The sequence below is a fragment of the Polypterus senegalus genome, chromosome 2, assembly GCF_016835505.1.
Source record: "Polypterus senegalus isolate Bchr_013 chromosome 2, ASM1683550v1, whole genome shotgun sequence".
In the NCBI taxonomy this organism is placed as follows: Eukaryota; Metazoa; Chordata; class Cladistia; order Polypteriformes; family Polypteridae; genus Polypterus; species Polypterus senegalus.
Window position 1 is genome coordinate 281,850,345 of NC_053155.1, and position 21,999 is coordinate 281,872,343.

A 21,999-nucleotide genomic window follows, 5' to 3' on the forward strand; every position below is an offset into this window, starting at 1 on the left:
AAGGATTACAAAAAAGAAGAAAAGCTTCTGATTTGGCTGATAAGACAGCAGGCCCAGTGTATCGCTGTAGGCATGAACGAGTCTCCACAGCATTTCTTCTTTGTGTTTCTTCACAACCGTCTTAGCGCGTCGGAGTTGGGAACTGCAGCACTGTTCATAATGCTCTCCTGCACTGCTACTACCTCTGGGGGTCCAAAAGTGTGCCTCACACCTCATTACCTGCTCGATTCGATCTTTTGAAGAGATGTTACTGGTGCAGCGCATAATGGAGATTTTGAATTGTAAAAGATGGCCCCGGCCACATTGAACGAGCACAGGCTCCCAAGTCCATGCTGTGCTGCAAGATCCTCATTTTATAATTATTGTGCCCCCATATTGTCTGAAGGGTCAATTTCACCAGGCTGTGTGCTTTGTCTGTTCAAACTTGTACTGGCTGGAAAGACCCCCCCAGTGTGCAACAAATACAACTAATACTTAGTACATCACTGGGATTTACTGTACGCTTTAATTATGGAACGCTAAAGAGACATTCAGAAATAGTACAAGGCAGTTCACCTTTTAAGACGGCTGACGCTTGTCCGTTTCCATTACATTTTAGGATTTCTGCAGGACTTTTCAAGGTACCTCAAAGTGACCCTGCATGGACTTTAACATACGGCACCTTCACACCTTATTACTTTCTTCACGTTTTGCTGCGTTGCAGCCTTAGGGTACAATCATTTCAGGTCAATTTTTCCCCCCTTATTAAGTGACACTCAGTACCCCAGAATGGCAAAGGTGAAAACAAGATTTTAGATCATTTTGCAAATGTCTTAAAATAAAAACCTGAAATCCTCAATTCAGGTCCTTTGCTGTGACCTATAAGGTTTTGCCTTAGGCTTATCCTACTCCCTTGACCACCATCAAGATGTTTCAGCACCTTGTTTGGAGTCACTGCTGGGACAATTCACGTGATTGGAGAGGATTAGGAAAGACACACACCTGTCCTCAGAAGGACCCTCTGCTGGTGATGAGCATCAGAGCAAACATCAAGCTGGGAGGTCCGGCCTGCAGAGCATCGTGAGGGGGCCGTGTCCAGGCTACAAGTGACATCTGCACAGCCAAAGGTCTCCAACAGCACAATCAGTGGCCTCCGTGACTCTTAAATGGAATACGTTTGGAACAAACTCACTTCCACGGCCAAGCCAAACTGAGCTATCCCAAATGCTGTGGCACTGGCCGTTGTGATCTCAGCTCTCCTTTAATACGTGGAAATATAAAATCAAACCTGTCGCCCATGTTACTGCTTTATTTGTGTGGTCTTACTTTTTACCAGTACCACGAGGCTCATGTCCCACCACTTCTGTCTTCCTTGGACCATGGCATGCAGGTGGTGTCAGCATTGCGCTGATTTGTTTTCATGTTGGGGCCCTCATGCTAAACATTCCAAAGTATACAAAAACTGGTGTGTTTATTAAATGAAAACAGGGACAATACGTACAAAATTTAGAGGTACACCTAAATGTTAAAAAAGGCCTCACTGACGTTTAGTTGATGTGTCCAAATACATGGCTTTGTTTTGCTAATATTTACCACGGAGCTTAATATCTTAATTTTTAGTTATCTTAATCTAAATTAAGCGCTTACTCACTGTGCTCTAACAGAACATCATACAGACTGAACACTCCTAAGAATTAAGGTGCTAGACTGTTTCTTCAGAGTGATGTCTTAAGGGAACCGTTTTTGGATTCCAAAGGACCACTGTGAAAAGGTTGTGGAAAGAGCCATTTATTTATTTAGATTTGTGCCAGCCTCCACTCGGTCAGCACCAGTGCTGGATTATTTTGCACTGCATGCCAAGCTTATTAGTGTGCCAACCTGTGTGGTGGAGTACCAACCCATCCAGGATACACGAACACACCGGCCCCGAGTACCGTAAACACCCATGAAGAGATGGCGACCGATGTGTGAAATACCAATGGCTGCCGATTGTAAGAGGACTCTTGCTGCATACCACATGCCGAGTTTAGGTTTTCTTCACCTGTCAGTGTCCAGCCAAGTAGCCTACCATACATTAAAGATTTCAGTATTTATTTTACACATTAGGAAGTCTGTCAAAGCACAAATAATTAACTTCATATTCAAATAACCCTTCCTAAAATGAAGTGCTGCTGCTTGGCCAAGTGAAGGTTCAACAAGGAACCACACAACCCAGTAAAGAACCATAAAATGCCACCACTGCACTCCCCTTTACACAATGTGATGTCCCCTCAGTGGCCCCATAAGCTGTCGACATCTGTGTGACATTACCAGCCAGTGAGCTTTCTGTCCCCTGCAGTGTCCCGTTTCCTCTCTGATGCCCAGTATGTCAGTAACCAGTGCAGCCTCGCAGCCCTGGGCTCCACTCCAGTGCAGTCACCATCTCAAGTTTGCATGTCAGAGCGGCTTTACTGCTACGAGTGTGTGAGTGGAGAGTGAAGTTCACATGTACAGTAGAAAAGGGGAGCTGCAGGAGCTGCTCGCCGTATTCCAGTGCAGGCCACCGCATCACGAGCTTGGCAAGCAACAATGACCTAAAGGTGGCACTGGGTTGCTTCCCAACTTCTTTTTGTTACATTTACTTTTTTTTTTTTTAAGTGTGTGCATTGAAATGCACTTAAAATGAAATCTTACAGCTGCTAGCTCAATTGCAATGCTTTGGAAAAGGGCATGCCATGTTACGTCCTGACTGCATTCTATTTATAGACATTTTAAAAAGTTTTTACACTTGTTATTAAAAATGCTTTTGACATTTCCAATCTACAGCAATGAATATCTGCAATATGTGCAGCTGCATTGCTATGCACTACAATGAAATTCATATCTGTTTGTTTCCTCAGAACTGACAAAAATACAATAAATAAAAAAAGAAATAAAAAGAACACTTATTGAATAAAAGTCATCTAACCGAATTAATCGCCAGCAGCACAGGCTCAGTCTAGTTCCTTTACTTTTTAGATGACAAGCTCAGAGTGCTGAATGCATTCACTAAAATAACTCAAAATTAAATGGAGGTTTTCTTGTAAAGCTATTAAATCAATAAAAATGCGGAATACTCTTCGTTAACATCTTTTAACTAAGTGTATGGGGTCTTTACTGTCACTTATATAGTGCGCAGTGAAACTCTTAATTTGTGATGAAATACCTCACCACTCCCTGGCGCCTTGATCAGGAAGAAGCAGCACCTTATCTGGTGTGACGGGTGGCCACGGCCATTACCTGAATGGGATGCCAGCTGGATGAAAGGACCTGGGGAGAGAGAATCCACAAGGCACTACCTTCTCCCAAGATGCTAGAGGGAAGCCCTCTTAGGCGGCTGTGGCACCACAGATTCCCACAGGACATGCTGGGAGTTGGAGTTTGGCACAGCCCTTTTGAGTTTCAGTGAGGGCCACCAGGAGGAGCTGCAGAGCCCTACTTTGGGTTTCCATCACGCCTGGGAGTATTTACAGTCAAATATGAGGCTTGCCCAAAGTAAGGGGCTCACTTCACTGAACTGAGACCACTTTATTTATATGCTCTGCTATGGTTTCATATGCTTTGCAATAAAGTCTGCTGATCCAGAGTGGATATAATAAGTGGATAGGACTAGCGAGTTTTGTTGGGCTGAATGGCCTGGGGGGTATTTTCCGTACATTGCTTAAATCATCCGAGATCAGATGCCTGATCATGGATGAGTTAATGCCGGTGAAACTCATCCGGGATAAGTCGGTTTTTCAAACGCAGCTGTGTAGTAGATTAGTCTAGCTGGATCTAATCATCCGAGATGAATGCATCTGCCCGCGCTGATTGAAAAGCCCATATATATCGAGTCTAGACATGATCAGCAAGTCTTTGATAGGCTGTAACAAAAATGATGAAAAAACTGGTGCATTTTTTTTTCACACAAATGGAGCGGGACCTTTTATTCAAAGGATATGAAGAATTTCAAGATTTAATATGCACAAGGGGTAACACTGCAAAAGCTGCCCAAACCAGAAAAGACAGCTGGCAAAAAGTGGCCGACAAATTAAACGCTAAGTAGTGTGCATTGTACTTACTGAATGCAGCGTTTCATTTGCTATGTGTCAGATTAATTATTATTTGATATGTCATAATTCCAGATCAAACGTGAGCACAAGGAGAACATGGGAACAGGTTAAAGTGAAGTACAAGAATAGACTTAAAACTGGTAAATATTGGTACATAACTATTTAAAGAATTGTTGACAAAGAATCATATATAAAAAAAAACATTAATTTTAAAGCTAATAAGAAGGCAGAAAAGCAAAAAACTGGTGGAGGTCCACGCGGTTCAGACCTAACACCTGCAGCAGAGTTGGCTCTCCAGCAAAATGCCCATCGCCCTGTTTCTGAGGGCATTCCTGGGGGATGCTCCTCCTCAGAACCAGTGGCAGGATGTAGTGGTCACTTCATTTCAGGTAAAGGATAGACATTGCATATATTTGTCCTCAATGTGTGCACAGGCATGTTCCATATAGCACCCTTTTTTTTTTGTTGGGTCTGGTGCAGGGAATGTCATACTGTATCTCTAGAACCCGTGTCCAACCAACAAGATATTGACGAAGGTCAAATATTCGATGAAGACACTGTGTCTGAGGAGAGGTAGATTTTCCAAATAATGTTTGATCAAACTCCACTCTGATCAGTCCCATGTGCCCCAGTCCCATTTGGAAATCCTGGTAATGAGAATGTTAGGCTGATTGTGAGATTCTTTATGGAACTGTGGGTGTTTTTGCCTGTGTACCTGCAATGGCATGAAACGCCTCTTTTATTGTCTGCCCATGCAGGTATCCAGGAAACACTATGAAACCCCGAAGGAAATATTTCAGAGCCAAACAGACTTTACGAATTGCCTGGCAAACTGCACTTTTAGATAGATTTTCTGCATCGCCTATAGTATATAAAAAAGTGCTGCTTGCAAAAAACCTCAAAGCAATGCATACGGTCTGTGTGGTTGTGAGAGCCCGACTTCGACTAGTTTGACTTCGAATATAAGGTGCTAATAAATCTTTGAGGTACAATATTCCCCCTCGGCTAAAGCGGTATCTTTTGAAAATAATTTCCTCCGGGAGCAATAAAGGATCTTGCCGATCACGCAAAACCCTCTCTATATGAAATTCTCTTCTTATAATTTGCGCATCAATATCAATTGGTTGCTCATTCATGAACAGTGAAGCCAAGACTGAATGAATTCCACGCACAAACACTGATTAAGTGTGAGAGGTAATCCTTGTTTACATAGAACAAAACTGCTCCGAGCAGATTTAAGGATTTGGATGTGCCGCTATGATAACACATCCAGCCAGAGTTTAGAAAAACTGACAGATCCAGGATCATGCTAGATCATCAACAATTACATCTGGCTAAACGTGTAATCTATGTTCGGAAAATACCCTAGTTTTCGTCCAGATTATTCTGAAGTTTAGAGACTATGCATGTTTTTTTCTGAAGAGGTTTTCTCCAAGACATATCCAGCAGGTCTCTACTTTTCCTGTTGAACATCTCTCTGGCCTCCATCACGCCCTTATCAATTTCCTTATTTTTATTTCACGTGTTATCCTTTTTTTGTTGTACTTCTTCTTTTGCTCCTCAATGTATTCATTTATCCTCTCTATTTTCTAATCTATTTTTTAAATCAGTTTCTTTACACACATGTACATTCAGTTTCATGCTATGTTGACTCTCCCTCACGTGTTAACAATGCTGAGTCCTTAACCAAAATTGCATATGTCTTAGGCATTAGAGGAAAGCCATAGTATCACAACAAAAACTCCACTTGGATACCAGAAGATCACGGAAGCACCACCCAGACGGTGAAGGGGCCCAGGCTCTGAACACACATGTGGCTGTGAGCAAGCAGAGCTAACCACTGCACCTTCATGCTGCCAGTAAAAATGAAACAACAAAAAGAGCTTTTGTGCATTAGATGGTCCTAATGTTCCTGAAGATTTAAACTTTACCCATGACAGTTATTAAATGCACAGAAACTTTACTGATCATTTTCTAAACTTCCCACACCCTCAATATTTCAACCACTGCCACTCAGTAGATTATTATAAGCTGTTGAGAAGTGGGTGCCGTTACAAGGATCACTAAGCAGCTCTCCTAACAGTAAGGCAGCCAGCTTGGCACTTGCAGCTCATCTGTCAGGTGGCTCATTATTTTAAACACCCTTGGGATGGATGCCAGTTGTAGCCTCCATTTTCTATTGTGAAGGCCAAATTGGCTTTGGCTCAGTCTGAGACATTAAACACAAAGAAACGGCGTTTAGCACAGAAGCACATTTTACTGTCAGTTTTATTTTGCACAGCAAGACCACCTTGTCCCTCTTGTGTGTAAGCAGGATAGCATCCAGCTGTAAACATTTCTATTCCAATACCTCCAAGATAATGGGGGTGACCAGCCCCCCCTGGGTGAACCAGGAAAATGACAGTTAAACCAGGAGGAGAGATTTTAATTTTTTTTTATGACCCATTCATTTTGGAGCGGAACAGAGTACAAATCACACAGTGGGGCTGTGTCTAAGATGCCAGGGTAAATTGAATGTCAAAAAATGAAACTGTTTAAATTCTAAACAAACATCACGCACAATATAACATTCATAAAGCAAGGAATCATCAGAGTCGATCCCAACAGCCTCCATTGCAAGTCGTGCTTACACACATACACATCCCAATGAGGCCAATTTAGAAATGCCAGTTAGCCTAACTGGGGGCATTTACTTATTTGGAGAAGGCCTTTATCCGAGGTGACTTACAAAATTTCAGATACAAATGGTTACATTTCTTTAGCTCCTCCAATTGGAGAACATGGAGGTCAAGTGAGTCACCCAGTGTCAGTAGGAGGATTTGAGCCCACAGCCCCAGGGACTGAAGTCCAAAGCCTCAGCTACAACACCACACGGCAGTAAGCTGAATCACCTGGACAGACAGGGTGCAGCTGGCAAGGAACTGCTCACCATCTTCTGAGTTATCCTCAGTGAGATGCAAAAACAGGTCAATGGCCAGCTAATTAAAGAAGACCTTCATTATCCAGTGGCAGATGGGGGTCTCTTTGTTGTGTGCCGTTGCCCTCTCTAACTGGGCTGTGTGGGCCGCTGGTTAACCACAGTGCTATGCGGCCCCTTTATACACACAAGGCCTCCATTAATAAGGAATTCACAGTCAGATGTTGCTTTGGCTTAACACCATTTGTTTTTTATTCATCATTTTTTATGCTGCTAACATTAAGAACAATATGATTGGAGTTCACACATTTCTTTAAGTATTTTTGTCAAAATCTCTTTAGGAGTTTTACTGCTGATCATATAGGAGTTAAAATCATCATTAACAGAAACTAAACATTTTTCTTGAACTCGATGCCTCCCACTCATACAAATTTCATTCAAAACCACCTCCTTTCACCCACCCCAAAATGTTTTTCAGTTTGCATAAAGTGAGAATCCACATCTGGGTAATAAATCCCCTTGAAATTAAGGCCAGCGTTTCTTTGAAAACCAGGACAGGACACGCAAGCAAGCAAACATGACAACTCTATGGGACACCCCACGTTCCACGTGTGAGGAAGCGACTGAAGCAGCGGGTTCTTAACCTTTTCCATTTCCTTCTTTTCATGCTGTGCTCAGTAGGGAGGCAGACCCTCTACCCTTGACTTCCTGAGACTTGATTAGGTATAAATGGAGAGAAAAGTGTCAGCCTGAAAGGCACAATTCAGCAGATTTGTTTACACAAATGACAAGAACCCATTTGGTGTTGTTTCTGTATCCTTCATTCTGCAACTGAAAATGTAATGCTGGACAACACAAACTGAAGAGAACAGTGGGCTTTAATTCAAGGATGAAACGAGGAGCAATCCACTGTGACAATGGAGCACTCCTCGTACCGTACATCACACAAATGGCAGAGATCTCAACAACTCCACCAGTTCACAGTAAAATCAGACACCGACTGCTGTTTAGGAATAATTGATTCAGCCTCTAAAAAACAGGAGGTGAAAAGTAAAAATACTGTTACATCACAGAATCCTTAAAATTGTGTGTTTACATCTAATGTTCTATTGCTGCCATGTTTAGCCATTGAGTCTGAAGGCTTCATCTCAACAGATGACTTATCATGGAATTCGTCATTGACTCCACTGGCTTGTCTACACTGAACAATGAGGTCAAATGAAATAATTCTAAGATGAGAATCCTCTATCCCAAAACAGCAAATGAATGTCATCTGTGCCGGTGTCTGGAAGGCAATCAAAACATTTGGAGGTAATTGCTATTTAGCAGCTCAGACTTCACTTTAGGAAGGTCCCCATTGCACAAGTCATAAAAAGACATTTTTCTTTGAAGGCGCTCTATCATACACTCCACCTAAAACTTTTTGACCAGTCACCCCCCACACTTATCAAAATTCAGCCCACTTGGACAGGTTTTACAAGAACAGAATATAAAGAAGCAATTCAAAATCAACACGAGAACCCAGAGCAAGGAGACTCAAAGGCCATTTAATTAAGATAGGCCTGAAACAAAACTCCAATCAAGGAACAAGCACAATCGTTAAGAGCTTCCCAGAAACCAAAATGTGTAAACATCTTCTGAACATCTTCTCAAAAGAACAAATCAGCACACACTGCACACAGCCAGGCAAATAATCAAAAAGTGAGGGGCAGGAAAATCAGGATACTCTGCCAAAAGGGAACACCAGTGATTGGTTTGCCCAGCAAAGCCTTGAATATCAAATACAGGTGAAACATGAAAAGCAGTCCAAGGTGGGACCTTTCATTCTTGCTTCTTGTTCTTAAAATAAATACAATGGCAATGCCTGACTGATAGTGATCTCACCTGCTGTATAACCCACGACCCACTTGTGATTTGTCTGAGCAAGAGGGGCCTTTACATATCAAACAACGAGGAAAAGAGTATTACTGGCGACGCTTCTCAGTTAAAAATATGACAAGCGATTCTTGATATGGTAAGTAAAAAAATGAATACATTAAAAAACACTAACCTGGGCCAATTAACCCAAAATGTTTGGTTGTGATGGAGTGATAGGGTTACACTGCAGTTATTTTACAAAATGCTAGAATTTCTCCCAACTTACCAAAAGGCAGGAATGTGTTCAAAACCCATGTCTAGAATTACGGCTTGAGGCCTTCTTTGAAACAAATCTCAAATAAATGATGTCAGGACTAGTACAGAGGCTTTAACTTGGCAGTGTTACGAATTATGTAATGGCCTACGGCATACAAACTATCTTCTATTATCCAGGTAAGATGGCAGCCACCCTGCTGTGCAAATGTGCACCTGGAATGTGTGCATGCAAGCTCAACTAAGTGAAAAATAAAAGGAGGAGAAGAGCAAAATTCTGTGGAGCGTGTCTTGAATTGATATAGACAAGTGTGCATAGCCAATAACCAGTGGAAACGTGAGAATTCAGAAACCTTAAGTATGTGTGTGATAATATGGATAACCAAACGTGGGCCTTGATTCTTAATTAGTGCTCTCTTCATCACTACCCTCTGCACGTTCATCTTTAGCCTCACTGAGGCCACTCTCATCGATATTTTCCAGCGAATCTGCATGCTGGATGCTTAGCTCCGAAAGTGGAATACTTGGAAGACGACTCTGTTCAGGGAACAGCCAAGGCTTGTAATGAGGATTATGTTTCTGTTTCCATTCTGGGTACTTCAAGCAAGCTTTGCCGATCTTCTTCATTGCCTAGGAAGAGGGAAAAAAAGTCAGTAGGGTCACACAACATGTTCTACCACATAATATAAAACAGTAGAGAACCTCAGGAGGGAAGAAAAAAAAAGTCAACTTCTATTATGGTGCCAGCTTCATCAAGCATGCAAAGAAGGAGCTGTAATTAGTCAGCTTCTTCTGAATCATCCCACAGAACATCTGAAACGAAAACATCTATTGGGACAACTATGACCAGCTATGAAAAGTTACTTGACACCACTTTATTTTTAAAATGTTATAAGGTGCCTTTCCACATCAAAGTCTTAAGAGTCCAAATGTACTAACAGGCTTTCTTGCAACTGAAGATGGTTCAAAACAATTAATTGGAAGTTCTATTCAGTTGCTGTGAGGTAATGTTTTTAGTTTCAGCTGAGGATTGCAAGTTTTATTGAGGGTAACATTGAACATGAGAATGGTGTAGAACAGACCTGGGAGGGAAACCTACAATGGCAACTGACAATGACACAACACAGGCACCCACATGGGGAGACATACTCCATCTTTACTGGAGAGGGGGGATGTGATGTGTGTTCTTAGACATTCAAAACAGACTTTCACTGTACCTTGTACATGTGACACTACTGTTAGTACACTGCATGACACCCCATACAATTACACAGGTGGGACCACTCAACCACACATGGGATGCAAGACTTATGTTAACAATTGCTCATGGCTCAGGGGTGCAGCTACCCTAAGGTTAAGAAGAAGGTCTGCTGACCTTATGGCCCCCAATGGCTTTAGGGGATAACCCATACTCCTGGAGTTAACTCTCAAGTCTTGGCCCACACGTGAATAGCACAAAGAAAGCCAGCAGGCAAGTCAGACAAAGGCTCACTGGTGGGACTAGAGAAGAGGCCAGGATTTGTACAGATAAAGACTGGGCGATGAGAAGGGCGAGTGTACAAATGAACACCTCGGGAGACAGGTAAGAGGAGAAGTCAGCCAACCAGATAATCAGGGCCTATATGGGGACGCTACCATTTCTTGGTGTTGTCCTAATAATCAGCTAAACTCCATGTGTGTTTTAAGAATAGGACACCTTTTTAATTAAATCCTTGCTGGTCCGACCTTATTGAGACTTTGGGGAGAGTTCAGGAACACTCCCAGTTACAACACTGAGATAGAAACCACACAGGCCTAAGGACACAAGCAGAATTTTCATTCTAAAAATAAACATACAAAATTTCACCTTATACTGATTTCCTCCTCTATGCATATTTGCCAAAAACAATTCTGTATCCCCTTTAGTAGGCACTTCTAAATCGAGCTGCGTTCCAAATTGTAACTGTGTAATTAAATATGAGACAGCAATAGCCTTGGAAATTGAGTATTTTCTGCTAAAACGAAGAGCAGGAAAACAGTGCCATAAGATGATGTTTTGAAAAGGTCAGAATGCCCACACTTCCCACACAGGGGACACCTGGGACTGTAGCAGTATACAAAGTACTGTGTAAGCAGCTCAGACATAGCACTTATCATGGCGAAGGAAAAAAAAGAGTTAAGTAAACCACATAAAACCAAGACCTCCTGCCAAAAGGCCTCCTTATTATTTTATTTGCTTATGCCAGTGGCTTTTTCAGGTTCTTGCAGAGATTTACAGATTGGCTGAATGCTACATGCCAATGGCCATTTTGTTAGAAGCTTCACATCAGACAGAGTTTCAGATCAGCAGCCATAGAGCCAGAAGCAATGGGGCTACAAGTAATAAACTCTGTTAGTTTTGGTAGATTTGTGAAGTTTTCTTCCAATGAGGATGAGCAATTTGCTACAGCAAATGATATCTAGTTTTCACCATTGTGCTAATTATCATAAAAACTGCCTCAAACAAGTTTCAGTGGTAATTATTTGTAACTGGGGCAAGGCTTCATTAGGTAGTTAAATGAGGCCACCAGAGATGTTTTACAGATGAGAGAATTAACACCTAGCCAAGTGGAGATTTGGACTCTTCTGACTCTCAAAACCATCAGCGAGCCCATGGGATCAGGCCTGTTGGGGATCGGAATGGGTGTGGTGCTGAGGCATCGCCTGCTGCACAGCTGCACTCGGGTCCCAATTTGAGGAAGCCCATCCAGGTAGGCGCGTGGAATATCTTATCTCTCCAGCATGATGATCATCTTCCTCTGCTGTTAGAGGAGCTCCATAAACTCCACATTTCAGTGGTGGACCTCTCTCTGAGGTGTTCAGACCTGGGACTGGCCAGATCTCGTTAGGTGGGTACACACCTTTTATTGGTCTTTTCGCTCTGATTGGCTGTCATTCTCAGGGAGTAGCTGTTGCTGTGGCAGATCGGCTCCATCTGATGGTGTCCAATGTCACTCCTTTCAATTACAGTATTATGAGACTCAGATTAAGGCACTCTCTGGGTGCCTTGTCTGTTGTCTCAGTGTATGCTTCAACCACGGTGAATTATGCGAGACATTTTATTCACTACTTCACTCCATAGTTAATATTTGCCCGCAAGGTGACACTCCTCTGGTCATGGGTGCCTTCAATGCGACCACTGGCATGGACAGGTGGGCTGGCTATGAGGGTTGTGTCGGTTCCCATGGGTCTGGCGACCATGGTGAAAATGGCTCCCTGTTCCTTGACTTTGCAAAAAGTCAGGGGCTGCGGATCACAGGAGCTTGTTTCCAGCGCTTTCACCCACATTCATTGGACTTGGCACTCCAAAACTTGTGGTATGGTGAAGGAGATCAATTACAGCCTCGTGGGCAGATGCTGGAAGCACCTACAGATCTGCAGGGCCTACAGAAGTTCCCAGTTTGTGAATTCTGACCACACACTTGTTGCTGCTACTCTGAAGATCCAGCTTAGGACTAGTAGGCTACCAGCTTCTAGGAGAGTGAGGCTGGAGCTGGCCAGACTCCAAGATCAGGCTGTTTCTAATGAGTTTACACAAAGTTTGTGTAACTTGAAGACTGCTGCAACAGGCAGACTGGTGCAACTGCTGATCTAATGCAATGTGGGATACCTTCCGTAACAAGGCCCTGAAGGTTGCTGAGAGTTGTGTTGGTGTTGCTGGTGTTCCCAGAATGAGGTGTTTCATTTCGCAGAGGACCCTGGATAGAATTAAGAGGAGTTGCAGAGTACGGCTTGATGGCAACTCCAGTCTGTACCAGGAACTGAGAAGGATGCTGCTAGGGCTCTGAGGGCAGATAAGGAGGCGTTTGTTAGAGCAAGTGACAAACTCTATGGTCTAGCGACCCATATCGTTCTTACAGAGGAACTGAAGCATTATGCAAATCCGAATCGGTTCCTTGGAGAGTTGCAGTCAGGGTGACTGATGGAACGGTCGCTACAGATGATGCTGCAATTGTGAGCCACTGGGGTGGCTGTTTTGAACAGCTGTTTAAAGCTGATCCACAGAGTAGGATGTTGGATATCTCTGGATCTACGGTTTTTGAGGCTGATCTTCCAATTAGCTGTGAACCACTCAGCCTCACTAAGATTGCACAGGTGATGAACCAGCTGAGGGTAGAGAAGGCTTCAGGGATCTTGTCATCTGGAATGAACTTCTCTAGGCTGTTGGGAAGTCTGTCCTCCTGGCATTGCAAGCAATCTCTTTCCATTTGGGAGATGGGCGTCATCCCAACTGACTGGAAAATAGGACTTGTTGCCCCTATCCCCCAACTGGCTGGAAAATAGGACTTGTTGCCCCTATCTGGAAAAGGAAGGGTGATTGCCTGGATTGTGGCAACTACAGGGGATAACACTGTTCGTGGGTCCAGGTAAGGTCCTTGTTAGGGTCATCCTCAATAGGATCTGTAATCACTTGCTCACCTATCAGTGACTGGAGCAGTTTGGTTTTATGCCTAACCTGGCACAGAGGGTTTTCATGATGTGTAAACATAAATATCAGCGGAGTTTCTTTGCTGATTTTTGTTAAACATTCCACTCAGTTGTTCGAGCTGTCCTTTGAGAAATCCCGAGACTTTGCGGGATCCCCTTGAGGCTGCTGGATATCATGGTCAGCCTGTGCACTGGTACAGCGAGTGCTGTGCAGAGTGGAGGCAGAATTTCTGTGTTTTTCCCAGTTGATTCTGGGGTTTGTCAGGGGTGTGTTCTGCTCCTACTCTGTTCAATGTTTGTATGGACTAGGTATTGGGCTGGGTCATGGCGTGCAGTAGCTGTGGGTCATCTGTTGCTGAAGATAGATTCAGGGAGCTTGACATTATTAAAGATGCTGTGATCTTTAATGGGTCAATGGAGTCTCTCATCTGGGCTCTCTAGAGACTTAGCGAGGAGTCTGATTACTTGGGCTTGTGAGTGTCCTGGATAAAAACCACAATCCAGGCCTTAAATGACCTTTTGGGCAGAGCCATCAGTAGTGTATCTGTTTGTGGATAGTGTGTCAATCTCATCAAGAGGCTTACTTACCCTGGCAGTGACATTCATGTATCTGGTGACTCTTCCTATGAAATAAGTAGATGGATTGGGGGTGCTGGCACTCCTGCTTTGCTATATGGTTATGAGACGTGGGCACTATCCAGTGACCCGAGACAAAGACTGGACTCCTTCTGTACTGTGTCTCTTCTGAGAATCTTTGGGTACCACTGGTTTGACTTTGTGTCGAATGAGCGGTTGGTCATGGAATCCTGAATGAGGCACATTATCTGCATTGTGAGGGCGTGTCACTTACGGCACTATGGCCATGTAATGTTGAGGACCCGAGCAGCTAGACCAGGCCAAGGTAACACCCACATAACACCAGGCTGTGGCAGAAGGTTGGTCATTTCCAAGGAGTGGGACTGGACTATATGTCTGCCTGGGGGTTACCAACTGATGTACTGTTCAACCTCAAAACTCAAAGGTTCCAAGTCAGGCACTGCCTATGCGGAGTCTGTGCATCATCTCTGGGTACACTTGCCACAGAATGCTTTAAAATTACACAGGAGATCAGGAGTACTCCACTGCACACTTGAGAAAAGGTTAAACATGACATTTTTGGTCAGTAAACTGGTGAATGATGCATCAGTAAATGGTCTGAGAGGTGACTGTCCAAGTTAGGAATAAATTGTAAATAAAATAAAACTACTGTATTAGTGAAACAGGCCTAGAAATATACACAGGGAGTAACTAGAAAGAGGAAGCAGTGTCTGGAGTGTTATCAAAAGAGCTGAAAGTTGGCTCAAATGTATGCCTCGTCTGCCAACTGATGCTGGAGCCACATGGGTGCAGGCCTTTTACAGTAAAACAGAAGCGGCCATTAAGTCATAGAAAACAGAAGTAAGCAGAAATGTAGCACATTAACTGGAACTAGCAACTGAGATCCAAAGTAAATAAGAGTGAGAAGACCAAGAAAAGAAAGCTAAGAACATGGCAATCTCTTAAGCGTATGAGAACTTAGACTGGTATGATGACCAGTTAAGCCCCTCTGCTATAGATTAAGCCTGACTGGGCCATACTTAGTAAGACCATTTACTCAATAAATCAAAAAGACATGCGTGTAGGTAAATGAATATTCCTTGTCAACATGGAAATTAATGACATGTGAAAATGCTCTTGGTTTTCAGATATTTTAAAATTAACATCTTGAAGAAGTGTCTGTCTCCTGGAGAATGTGACTGCAAATCAAAAGGCTGTTGGTTAAATCCCTTTCTTCGATTTACCATCTAACTATTAATCCCTGTATTGTTCATGTAAAGCACCTAAGGATGGTGTTCATTATAACATAACATTCTCAGACCAACAAGAAAAGTGTTTCATAATATAGAACAGTTTATTGTGAGATAAAATGGTTGCTATGAGGATATTTGCATTATTTTAAAAAGAGTGTAAAACAGGACAAATTTTTTTAAAATTATTTTTTAAAGGCTTAAGGTTTTGTTGGCCAGAGACTATCTTCTGAAGTAAATCTAAATTAGCAGATACAATTTAGAAATTCATAGATTTATCTTACTTTAATTTCTTTTTTTAAACAAGCTTAATGTCCAAGTGGTGTGACCAAAATGTATACAAATACCCTTAAAGAGCATTTTGCGGACGTTCACTTATTTACATTTGAATTATTGGAGTTGTACTTTTAAATTGTGGAGCAGAGAGGTACTGTATATACTCACGTATAAGTCGGGTCTTGAAACCCGAAAAATCGATCATAACATCAGACCCCAACTTATATGCCCGTTCAAAAATACGACACTTAATTTTATTCATTTATTTTTTTTTTTTCTTGCTTCCTCCAATTTTGCACCAGTTTCTCAGACACATTGAGTTTTGTTGCAGCAGAGTAGTTACCAATTTATTTCGCCACTTCAACGACTTTTAATTTAAAACCAGCTTCATATTTTCTTCTGATCGAATGCTCCATCATAGATAAGGCATGCTCTTACAATAAAGGTGTAAGAGGGTGCGAGATAAAAAAAAAACCCACAAAACAGTGCAAACGTCACTTCAGAATAGTTTGGGTATTACCAAGTGGTCATATAGGCACAATACACAGGAAAAAAATGGCCGTGTGCCTTTGCCATGTACGGTAAAATCAAGCCCCGAATTATCTGCGGGAGAACTTATATAAGAGTATATACGGTATATCAAGGAAAACGCGTTTTTGTCTCAAACATTATGGAGAGCACTGTGGTCCAGATGAGTCCTATCACTCACCAGTCATTCCTTGACTCTTGTTGACATTACAAAAACTCTTTGGAATTTAATTCAGAGTATTGTGAATATTATGAATTTGATGTTGTATCCAAAATGTATCACTTTGTCCCAATGTGCAATTGTTCAAATCAATCTTCTGAGCTGAAGAGGATCTTGGAAATAATATATCTACCATCAGGCCTTGTAATATATCTCTAAAATTTTATAGACCCCTATCTGTACTTTAGTACATGGCAGGATTTCCAAGGAGAAGCTGAGCCTAGTGAATTAATTTAGGTTTTTTCTTTTTACTTAATGGCTTTCAAAAAGCATTTCAGATTTATCATTCTATCATTAATTTTAGACTGGAATTTTGTCTTTATTCTGCCTTGTGAATTGGCTTTAATTTACTATACAGTATTCATATGGTGCACAATTTGTATATAATTAAAATAAGACTAATTGTATGGTCATGTGTGTTTCATTTTAACCAATATGTAATGGAGTACAGAGCAAGCTGGGCAAATAATAATAAAAGCACATAAACTATGTGTAGGGATATAAAGAAATAAACTGTTCAACTGAACAGAACATTTTCTTAAACATATAGTGTCATAACAAATAACGGTCTTACTTAAGTGAATTGAAAGTTTGATAGGACACACTATCATTTTAATTAACACCTTAACTTTTCAGCTGCCAGGATTTGGCTTTGATTTCTGGGCTGGTCAAGGTCAACCAAGTGCGTGCGCTTAGCATGACAGAATAGGGGCTTGTGTGTGTGTGCGAGTTTATATGTGTGTGTGTGTGAGTGTGTGTGAGTGTGTAGGAGTGTGTGTAAATGTGCCATGCATCAGACTGGCTTCCAGATGAGGGCCACTTCTTGGTATGTTCCAGATCAGCCTTTGATTCTGATGCACACATGTTCTGCCATTTGGAGATTCTAAAGTAGTCTGACATGACAGAATGTGTGTGTGCGCCCAGTGATAGATGGGTATTCTTTTCAGAGCTGGTTTCTACGCCAACCACTATGGGATTATCTCTATGTAATACTGAAATGGAAAAAGTAGGTTTAATAAATGAATATATAATTATTAACTTTTTGTGGCAATAAAACATTTTTAGTAAATTAGAAATTATCAGCGTCACACTAGTGATAATTTTATCACTGCCAAAATATTAGCAAAGCTCTTCATATCTTAACCTTCTTAAAAAGGCGCTGTGTAAAGAGATAAATGCAACAGAGAATTCCCACACGGATTCATTATCCCCTCACAACAACACTTCTACCCTGTTAGTACCACAAGAAGGGCAAACATCAGGAAACAAATGACACGGAAGCAGCTCTGAAAACTGTGGAGGAACGCAGTGCAGTATTTCTATTGTTAATAAACATGCCGAAATCAAAAGCAGGTTAAAGAACCATGACATCTGGAACTTGAGGACAGATTGTCATCATACACCTGTGCAACTCTTTCTGGATAAATAAAAATCGCTCCTCTCCAGTAGTCTCACCATCCACATACACTAGGAACACACAGCAAGTCCAATCATACAAAAAATATGAGTAATAACATTAAAAAACATTCAGATTTCTTTGATCCGTATGCTTCACAGTTTCCCGCTGCTAATGCTCATGCATCTCTAAAGTAACCCAAGTCTGAGAAAATTGCTTTTACATAAAGAAAGCAATAATAGATAAATTATTCATAGGAGTGCCACTTCAAAAACAGACTTAAAAAATGGAATGCCTGCACTTTCAAAAAACATGCACATTAGGGATTCTGTGCAGGGGATCTTCGGAGTTCAGTGTGCAACCTTAATAATTATCAAAACATTATACACTGCGCATCTAGCCGAGCGGTGGTGCAGTCATTACCATAAGTAACAGCACATTAAACTCACATTATCTCTTATCCCTAAGAAACAGCAGCCACCATACCCTTCTCAGGAGGGGTGTGAGCACAGCTACCAAAACTCACTCTGAGGTACAAACTTTGGAGCTTATTATGACATACACAAATATCACAATGGTTTAAAAAGCACAGAGCAGCACAAACCTGTAGTTATGAAGACTTCATAAAACCATTCCCGTAATAGTTCATTTAAATTAATTGTCAAAAAAAGTGTGGTGAAAGTAAATGACCCATAGAGGAGTAAGATTTTTCAGACTAGAGATAAAAGCAATATGACACAACATGTTGTTTCTGTCATAACATTTTAGCAGCAGATAATAAAACAAAGTTCTATTAAAATACTTGGTTTATGTTTGTATTGAAATTGAAAATGTGGAGTTTGGAGTAACAGTTCCAACATCTTGGAAATATGCTTAGGATTTATAGAACAAATACATTAGGATGTAAACAAGTAACTTCTTAGACAGCTCCTGACATTGTTGAGTCAAGTTAATGAGTTCATTTTATCAAACACAAGGTGAGATGCCTGATCTCAGCACACTTCCTCGCACCTTAACTGGATAATTTATCCAAAGTATTGTGATATTGTTCACGACTATTATCTTCAAACATCCTTAAGAACATTGATACTAAATAAACAGGACACTTTATTAGGTGCACCTATCTAGTGTTGGGTAAGACCCCGTTTTCATCGTTAGAACACAATGAAGTCCTCAATGCATGCATTCCAGAATGTTCTGGTAGCACTTCTTAAGGAATTTGGTCCATGCCTGCTCAACAGCATTTGGTAGCTCCTATGTTTTTTTTTTAAGCCACACATTTATGCGGTGTTGACCATGGTTACCAGATCTCTACCACATAGAGACAATCTCATTGTCTTGTTCATTGCATTAGCTTCAGATGATGTGTTTTGTTTGAATGGGACCATAAAGGGATACACATGGTCAACAACAATGCTTAGGTGCATTGTGGCCTTCAAATGATAATCAACTAGCATTAAGAGGCCTAATGTGTGCCAAGAATCTACTCACTGGACCACTATAGTAGTACCGTAAGCCTATTACCTTAGATACAAGGTAGGATGGATCCATGCTTACAATACACTAGTTTCACACGGGCACATAGCAGCAGAAATCGATATTTGTCAGTCCAAGTGATGTTATTCCATATACTAGGTTTCTTTATCACATGGTCACTGTAGCCTCACCTTCCTACTTTTAGCAAACACGGTCTACAGTCCTCTCCTGTCACTGTGCACCCACTTCACACTGTGACATGTTGTGCATTCAGAAATGACTCTCTAGACACTCCTGATGTAAAGATCTGTTACCTGAGCACTGGTGGCTTTTTTGCTAGCTTGAACCAGTCTGGCTATCCTCCTCTTACCTCTCTCACTATTGAGGATGTTTCTTATGGATCACTGCATACTCTGTAAACTGAAAAGACTAGGGTGTTTAAATAATAAAAAAAAAAAAACCAAGGAGGGAATCAATGTCTGTGGTGCTGGAATCGTCATGTCTAACACCAACAATCATATCTTGGACAAAGTCACTTAGATCACAAGTCCTGTCCACTGTAATAATTGCTCAAACAACAACTCTTGATTATTTCTACATACTATATATACTGTCATATACTATACTGTTTAGAGAGAATTGCAGCAACAAGAAAAACAGTTTCAAGGAGCAGGTGTACCTTAATGGCCATGGAGTATATGCATATCTTATATTTGAAATGAAAGGAGTTGCCGAGGGCTGTGGCTCATCTTTGTGAAAAATGCAACCTAAAAACTCAACATAAAGCAACTTACCTTACTAGCAAATAGTTGTTTTGATGTTTAAAGGTAAAAATAATTAATTACATCTCACTTTTCATAGACAGAGGTGAACCACATTATCCACCACCAATGAATAGCACCTATGTGGAAGATGCAACGGCAGCCATTCTTGTGCTTGTATACTTGCTGCACATTAACTAACTATTAGGCAGGTTAAGCAATGGGAATTGAGAGAGACATTTAGTGTATTTATGTTTATAATGTATTTACACTGGGAATGAAATTCAGTAGTTTTATGGTCTATACAATAAAAGGTAGAAAAAGGCTAAAGAGGATTATTTAGCTGCATATTTCATACCCAGAGAGCCCACACACAGATTCTAATAAAATGCCTGCTTTTGGTTCTCAGTACGAGTGAATAAGTGTTTCCATGACAGAGGATGCACAACTTGCGTCCTCATCCAGGGTTCAATCATTAGATGGATACTAGACATGCAATAGCCTTCATATTAGCTTTATTTTATTTGCTTATTCTTATACACTTTTTTTCCCCCACAAGAGTGGATTCTTTTTTGTCTTGCCTATCATAATTGGAGTTTCTCTCTTAATTTACAAAAATATCCATCTATCCATTGAAATCACGTACTTGATAGTTGTGGGAATCGGAACAGAGCTTTGTTTTTATTAGAAATTGCAATTGGACTGGCAGAAATGAAAAATAAAGCAAACTGAAATGGAAACACACCTAGTGAAAGACTGAACTCATCCAGAGTGGCATTTTATCATATCAGTAGTTGAAACAGATCTTCTGTGATTAGAGTACAGCACATTTATTTTATAAAATCTAGGCCTTTCCCAACATTCATTCCAATCATTATTAAAAGCCATGCACAAATGTCCTCAGACTAGCACATCAATAAGTGAAATCCTTCATACACTCTTAATCAAGAACACAAAGTTTTATATCTGTCTGATGACCTTCTGCTTTTCTCCAGGATATCTCCAGTTGTTCTGACCCAATCAAGTGTTAAAGCAAATTCAGTTTTGCATAAATTGTAGTTTTTCTCAAAACATGGGAGTAAATTTGGTACTTTGCATCTTGTGTTCTATTGTAACTTTTCCACCCATGCTTGTAACTTGGTATTTTATAATCATAGTCAATATGTAATAATTTGTTTTTGTAAGTAATCATGGATAAATGTATCTGTTAAATAAATAATAACAGTTAAAAGTGTGAACCTGTGTGCAGTAGAATGATACTGTCAACCCACTAAAGAAAGTTACTAGAAATGTCCCTAATTGTGTTAGAGCTCTGAAGGCTACGTCTATTCTGCAGTGGTACTTCAATGTAATTTTTGTTTGTCTACATCAGTGTTTACGTTATGCAAATGGTGAATAAGTCTGGTCAGTCTGCGGAGTGAATTTCATATTGATTAATTACATTTTCTAGAATCATTTAACAGGCAGCAGTAGTGTTTAGTTGCTGTATATGGGCAAACTATTAAATTCTCTATAATTTTCAGAATATGTTTGGACAGGTTTATCAGAAGAAGAAAAGTGAATTATTAAGTCGTCAAGTTGGGGAGCATGCACTAGTACAGTGCGTTGCCGCTCCCACTACACGGTGAAACAACATGGGATCCCGGTTTGCAACCCCCCAGGCAGACACACAGTCCAGTCCCGCCCTCCGGAAATGACCCTCTATCAGCCGCAGCCATGTGTTATGTGGGTGACCCCTTGGCCTGGTCCAGCCACTCGGGTCCCCAACCATGAGGATCTTACGAGCCGGATCAACCTCAGGGAAATGTGCCACATGGCCGTAGTGCCGTAAATGACACTCCCTCACAATGCAGGTAATGTGCCTCATTTAGGACTCCATGAGCAACTGCTCATTTGACACAAAGTCAAACCAATGGTACCCAAGGATTTTCCGGAGAGACACAGTACCAAAGGAGTCCAGTCTTCGTCTCAAGT

The 21,999-nt window shown here is 41.2% G+C and overlaps 1 protein-coding gene across 1 annotated transcript in view; it reads right to left on the bottom strand.

Annotated features, from left to right (window-relative positions):
• Positions 1-7,190: 7,190 nt before the first annotated feature.
• Positions 7,191-21,999, bottom strand: part of stard10 (StAR-related lipid transfer (START) domain containing 10) — an 82,987-nt gene continuing 68,178 nt past the window's right edge. Inside the window, exon 6 of the mRNA XM_039745655.1 lies at positions 7,191-9,726. Within this exon, the coding sequence (XP_039601589.1) occupies positions 9,499-9,726 (228 nt within the window). The 3' untranslated portion in view covers positions 7,191-9,498. The remainder of the gene's footprint in view (positions 9,727-21,999) is intronic.